Source organism: Protobothrops mucrosquamatus, unplaced genomic scaffold, assembly GCF_001527695.2.
Source record: "Protobothrops mucrosquamatus isolate PMUCROS unplaced genomic scaffold, P.Mucros_1.0 scaffold3125, whole genome shotgun sequence".
NCBI classification, from domain to species: Eukaryota; Metazoa; Chordata; class Lepidosauria; order Squamata; family Viperidae; genus Protobothrops; species Protobothrops mucrosquamatus.
In genome coordinates, this window is record NW_015389128.1 from 65,237 (window position 1) to 72,012 (window position 6,776).

At 48.1% G+C, this 6,776-nt stretch overlaps 1 protein-coding gene across 1 annotated transcript in view; it reads right to left on the reverse strand.

The window, feature by feature from the left end:
- The window catches only part of EEF2 (eukaryotic translation elongation factor 2), a 25,513-nt gene that overhangs the window by 9,606 nt on the left and 9,131 nt on the right, over positions 1–6,776 (reverse strand). Inside the window, exons 5-7 of the mRNA XM_015826422.2 lie at positions 5,326–5,504; positions 3,965–4,070; positions 2,181–2,316 (exon numbers count right to left, since the gene is read on the reverse strand). Of these exons, the coding sequence (XP_015681908.1) occupies positions 2,181–2,316; positions 3,965–4,070; positions 5,326–5,504 (421 nt within the window). The remainder of the gene's footprint in view (positions 1–2,180; positions 2,317–3,964; positions 4,071–5,325; positions 5,505–6,776) is intronic.

Below are 6,776 nucleotides of genomic sequence, written 5' to 3' on the forward strand. Positions count from 1 at the left end.
TCAGGATTGACGGATTGGATCTCCTCGCAGCCCAAGGGACTCTCAAGAGACATCCCCCCCCCCAATAAAAGGCAGCCTTTAGAAGCTTCCAACTAGGGTGTGTCGATCGGTGAGTTTCAATCAGAAGAGACCTGGAAGGGACCCTTGGAGATCTTCTAGTCCAACCCCTTGCTCAAGCCAGAGACCCTATACCACTCCAGACAAATGGCCGCCCAGTCTCTTCTTAAAAACCTCCAGTGATGGAGCACCCACAACTTCTGAAGCCAAATTATTTCCCTGGTTAATTGCTCCCACTGTTAGGAAATTTCCCCTTAGTTCTAGGTTGCTTCTAAATCCCCGTTAACCTTGTTTTTAGAAACCCCAATCAGAATAACAAGAGTTGGAAGGGACCTTGGAGGTCTTCTAGTCCAACCCCCTGCTCAAGCAGGAGACCCTACACCACTCCAGACAAATGGCTGTCCAGTCTCTTCTTAAAAACCTCCAGTAGTGGAACACACACAACTTCTCGTGGCAAGCTGTTCCACCGGTTAATTGCTCTGTTAGGAAATTCCTCCTTAGTTCCAGGTTGCTTCTCTCCTTGATGAGTTTCCATCTGTCGCTTCTTGTCCTGCCTTCAGGCACCTTGGAAAATAGGTTGACCCCCTCGTCTTTGTGGCAGCCCCTCAAATCCTGGAAGACTGCTATCGTATCACCCCTAGTCCTTCTTTTCTCTAGACTGGCGATCCCCAATTCCTGCAATCGTTCTTCACTCAGTCTCCAGGCCCTTAATCATCTTACTCTTCTCTTTGCACTTCTCTCCCCCCCCCCAAATCTCAACATCTTTTCTGCAACGCGGTGACCAAAACTGAACACAGGTATTCCAGGGGTGGCCTTACTAAAGCTTTATAAAGCAGTACTGCTAATACTTAACGTGATTTTGATTTTGTGCCTCTGTTTACACAACCCAGGATTGTATCAGCTTTTTTGGCTGAAGCAGTCCGTGCCCAAGGCATGTCTTTTTTTGGGGGGGGGGGTGTCGGGCTGGTGGTGGGTTGAGTGGTAGAGACCGAGGAGGAATTCTTTTCTGAAAGGGGGGGGGACAAAGAGTGGCAATTTCCTCCCCCCCTCGACACACACACCTTGCCCTGTCCATCTCATTAAATCACTCAGGGTTCCCTGTACGTTTTCCTTTTAAAAAAAAAACATGCCCCATCTTGAACGGAACTTGTGGATTTGTGACAGGTTTGTTTTCAGAGTTAATAATAATAATAATAATAATAATAATAATAATAAAGTTGGAAGGGACCTTGGAGGTCATCGAGTCCAACCTCCTGCTCAGACAGGAAACCCTATACCATTTCAGACAAATGGCTGTCCAGTTTCTTCTTAAAAACTTCCAGTGTTGGAGCATTCACCACTTCTGGAGGCAGGTTGTTCCACTGGTTAATTGTTCTAACTGTCAGGAAGTTTCTCCTTAGTTCCAGGTTGCTTCTCTCCGTGGTTAGTTTCCATCAGTTGCTTCTTGTCCTGCCTTCAGATGCTTTGGAGAATAGCTTGACTCCCTCCTCTTTGGGGCAGCCCCTGAGATACTGGAAGACTGCTATCCTGTCCCCCCTCGTCCTTCTCTTCATTAAACTAGACATCCCCAATTCCAGCAACCGTTCCTTACATGTTTTAGCCTCCAGTCCCCTGATCATCTTTGTTGCTCTTCTCTGTACTCTTTCCAGAGTCTCAACATGTTTTTTACATCGTGGTGACCAGAACTGGATGCCGTATTCCAAGTGTGGCCTTACCAAGACCTTGTAAAGTGGTATTAACACTTCACGTGATCTTGATTCTCTCTCTCTGTTAATGCAGCCTAACACTATGTTGGCCTTTTTGGCAGCTGCAGCACACGGCTGGCTCCTATTTAAGGGACTGTCCACTAGGACTCCGAGGTCCCTCTCACAGTTACTACTATTGAGCAAGGTACCCCCCTATACTATACCTGTGCATTTGGTTTTTCTTGCCCAAATGTAGAACCTTACTTTTTTCACCATTGAATTTCATTTTGTTAGATAGCGCCCAGTGTTCAAGTCTGTCCAGATCCTCCTGTATCCTAAGCCTGTCTTCTGGAGTGTTGGCTATTCCTGCCAGCTTGGTGTCGTCTGCAAATTTGATGATTTCCCCATCTTCCTTTCACACACCCCTTCCCTTCCCACCTGGGTGCCCGTTTTGCCTCACCTTCAGCAGAGGCTTCCCTTCCTTTCCTTTGTCTTCGCTGTCCAGCTTGATGTCCAGTTTCTCGATCAGCTTGGCTGTTTCCTCCTTCTTGAAGTTCATGATTGCATCGAATACCTTGGAAAAACCCCGGGCGGGCAACAGAAAGATCACATCTCCAGCAAGGGACAGTGAGCAAACAAAGTGAGTGACTGCTGCTGGTAGTCCTGTTTCCTCCTAACTCAGCGGTCCCCAACCCCCCCACCCCACCGTCGGGGTCCTTGACTCAGTACCGGTCCACAACCTGTTGGGAACCGGGCCGCACGAGAAGCAGGCGAGTGCACAAAGCACTGTGTGCATGCAATGAAGCCATTTCCTTCAACGCCGGTCAGCAGAAACGCCAAGGCTGGGGGACCGCCGTTCTAACTCACCCAATAATCAAATTAGATGCTACCCTTCCGGGGTCAAACCCACCACCCCGTGCCGGCTAACTCAAGTGGAGGCTCCCCTGGCGGAGGTAATGGGAGATGTCCGCCACAGCCAGAGGGCAACAGACACGGGAAGGCTCAGCTGGCCATATAGGTAGTCCTTGACTTATGGCTGAGCACAGGATTGCAAGGGTTAAGTCATGGCGATAAAGGAGCAGGTGACCATGTGGCCAGGCCCAATTTTATGACTTCTGGGGTAGCCCTTAAGGACTGCAATGTCATTAAACGAACCTATTTTCTTCAACAGGTGTTTTTTTTCTGGCTGGGAAACGAAATGCCAGAAATTGGCAAGAGACCCAAAAAAAGTGGTGGTCGCACAACCGCAGGATACCGCAAACGGTCTTAAATGTGAGCTGGTGGCCAGCAACCCAAAGGCCACGATATGACCACCATATTGTGTGTGTGTCTGTGTGTGCGCGTACAGCTGCCACAACTATGGATCTGGGTCATAAATAGCTCTGGGAAGGCCTTTTGTTAGCTTCAGACAGTCCCAAAGTGGCCAGCCATTAAGCGAGGACTACCTAGAGACGCACAAAAGGCGAGTCCTCTGGGACCCGTGAGAAAAATCTTGAGAGCCAAGCAGTGCCCAAGTTGAATGAAATAAATTAAATTTGGAAGACGCAGTGCCCAAGTTGAATGAAATAAATATAAATTTTGCAGTCGCAGTGCCCAAGTTGAATGAAATAAATTAAATTTTGCAGAGAATGCCCAAGTTGAATGAAATAAATTAAATTTTGCAGACGCAGTGCCCAAGTTGAACTCAATAAATATAAATTTGGCAGACAAGCAGCGCCCAACTTGAACTAAATATAAATTTGGCAGAGAAGCAATGCCCAAGTTGAATTCACTAAATTAAATTTTGTGGAGGAGCAGTGCCTAAGTTGAATTCAATAAATTAAATTTTGCAGAGGAGCAGTGCCCAAGTTGAACTCAATAAATATAAATTTTGCAGAGAAGCAGTGCCCAAGTTGAACTCAATAAATATAAATATTGCAGGGAAGCAGTGCCCGTGTTGAATTAAATAAATATAAAATTTTTAAAGAGATTAACTACAAGGATCCCCATGGAGTCCAAAGGGCTCAATTCAGCCCAGAGAGATCCAGGTAACTTTCTAGACTCGTTCTGCTTTGTGTCAGAACCAAAAACATTTCTTCAAGCATAAGAACATCAGGTCAAAGTGAAGAACTTTTTTCGTCATCACGCACAGGCAGAGGAGAGGCGGGCACTTTGAGCATCGTGGTGGGTAGAGTTTGGGGCTGGCCAAGGAAACGACGACCGGGGGGGGGGGGGTGCCCTACCTTGAAGATGGGGTCTAGGATCAGCTGGCAGAAAGTCCTCGGCAGTTTCTTCCCTTCGGGGCTGGTGGCAGATTTGCTAAACTTGCCAGTCGCCGGGTCAAAGTATCTGTGGGAAAGGAGAAAGAGAGACAGAAGGATCAGGTTCTGTTGTCAAGACTCCATTTTAAGTCAGCTTGAAGAAGAGTGCAAGAATCTGGGGGGCAGAGTTAAAAGAGGACTTAGCCTGGAATCCCTCTGCAGCCACAAGCGAGGGAAGCCCCAAGCTCCCTTGAATGCTGTTGACCAGGGGTCTCCAAACTCCGCCGCTTTAAGACTTGTGGACTTCAACTCCCAGAATTCCTCAGCCAAATTGAAGTCCACAAGTCTTAAAAGTGGCCAGGTTTGAAGACCCCTGCTGTTGACCCTCATCCCATTCTAACCAGGTGCCCATTTAAGATGAGAAGAATCCTGTGCATAGGTTGTTTAGCAACCAGTTTAATTCAGGGGTCTTCCAACTTGGCCCTTTTATGACTGGTGGACTTCCAACTTCCAGAATTCCTCAGCCAGCCCTGTTTGATTTGAACAGGGGGGTCTTCCAACTTGGCCCTTTTATGACTGGTGGACTTCCAACTCCCAGAATTCCTCAGCCAGCCCTGTTTGATTTGAACAGGGGTCTTCCAACTTGGCCCTTTTATGACTGGTGGACTTCAACTCCCAGAATTCCTCAGCCAGGCATGCTGGCTGAGGAATTCTGGGAGCTGAAGTCCACAAGTCATAAAAAGGGCCAAGTTGGAAGACCCCTGGTTTAATTGAATGTCATCAAGATTGGTTTTGCCCCTCTTTAGTTAAGCTCAATTTCTCTGTAACAATGAATTACACATCCTGCTTTCCCGACCCTGTGGACTTCAACTCCCAGAATTCCCCAGCCAGCCTTGCTGGCTGGGGAATTCTGGGATTTGAAGTCCACATGTCTTCAAAGTGGCAAAACCTTGACCTAGAGCAGTGGCCCCCAACTTTTTGGGCACTAGGGACTGGTGTCACGAAGAAAGGATTTTCCACAGACCGGATGGGGTGTGTGGTTTTGCATGCTGCCTGCATCCTGCAGATGGGGCTTTGCTTGTGCGGCTCAGTTGCTGACATGCCGCGGACCAGTGCCGGGTCCACGGACCCCTGAACTAGAGAATAATCCAGTCCTTCAATGACACAATTTCACTTGAGGCATCTTTACAGTTATGAAAGGATTCCCTTTCTCCAGGTCCTCAACGGGCCAAGAGTCAAATGTGTGCTCTATTCCCCTGCACGAACAGAGCCGGTCAACAATTAAGTCTTCTGGCCACGTGACGTGGCGATCCTGACTCGCACAATCCTAAAATTCTACGCACCTGTCGCCCCAGAGCTTCTTCATCATGTCGTCCACCTTTTTGGCACGTTCGTTGCAGTTCAGCTGCCCTTCGCCTTTGGCGGCGAACTTGGCCACGTACATCTCAGCAAACTGCTTCAGGGTGAAGGCCCAGCCGTGCAGGCCGGAGCCAAACCCGACCGTGCCGAGGACTGGATCGATCTAGGAGGACAGACAAGAGAATTTAGTCCCCGAGACTCTGTGGTGTGTTCCCTAGAAGGGCCCGACTTGACGGGCCCTCGGTGCTCTCTTGAGTTCCGTTGTTTTCAACTCCCAGGATTCTAAATTCCCATTTTAAGACTGGTGGGCTTCGAATCCGCGAGACTTTTGAGACGTTTCACCACCCAACTAGGTAACGTCATCAGTGCTAGAAGGGAATGTGGGGTTTTTGCAGGAAGAGGAGGGGGACGACAACTGTGGCCTCCTTGATGCTCTCTGAGCTTCATTGTGTTCTTTCAGATGTTTCATTACCCAACTAGGTAACACCATCAGTGCTAGTCAGAAGCCCAGAGAGCACCAAGGACCCCCATCTCAACAAATATTCCCCTTTATTTCATGAGTTCCTTGCTATTCTCAAAGAGGAAATTACGTGCCCAGGTTCTAGAGGGCTTCTTGAAGCACAAAAGCCATGAACGTGGGGAAGTTGCCAAGTGCCCATAATGCAGTCATGTGACCACAGAGACCACCGTCGAATCTTTGGAACTGGGAAGCCACTACCATCTCAGGGGCTCATCATGACTAAGCAACCTGTCCTAAGTTGAGGACTACCTGTAGGAGTAACTTCTAAACATCTACACCAGGGGTAGGCAACCTTGGCTCTTTTATGACTCGTGGATTTCACCTCCCAGAATTCCTGAGCCAGGAGTTGAAGTCCATGAGCCATAAAAGAGCCAAGGTTGCCTACCCCTGATCTACACCAATACCCTCCAGATATTATTGGGTTAAAACTCGCTACAGGTGTGCATAAAAATGCACAAATCCAAACATCCCTTCAACCAACTAGAATAAATTATGTCTCTTGTTAAGCACTCTCAATTAATTGCATCCATCTAGGGCAGGGATGGGGAACGATGGCCCTCTTTTTCTTGTGGACTTCAATTCCCAGAATTCCTGAGCCACATGGTATTGAGGTGGAGGAACAATGGCCCTCTTTATGTCTTGTGGATTCAACTCCCAGAATTCCTGAGCCACATGGTGTTTTAGAACTGAGGTGGGGGGAATGATGGCCCTTTTATGTCTTGTGGACTTCAACTCCCAGAATTCCTGAGCCAGCCATGAAGTCCACACGTCATAAAGGGGGCCACCATTCTCCTTTTCTAGGGAAAGAAAAAAACAGGGCTGTGGAGTCGGAGTCGGAGGAAATTTTGGGTACCTGGAGTCGGAGTTGGCAAACAATGCAACGACTCCGACTCCTACTAAATTTAGATTGGAATT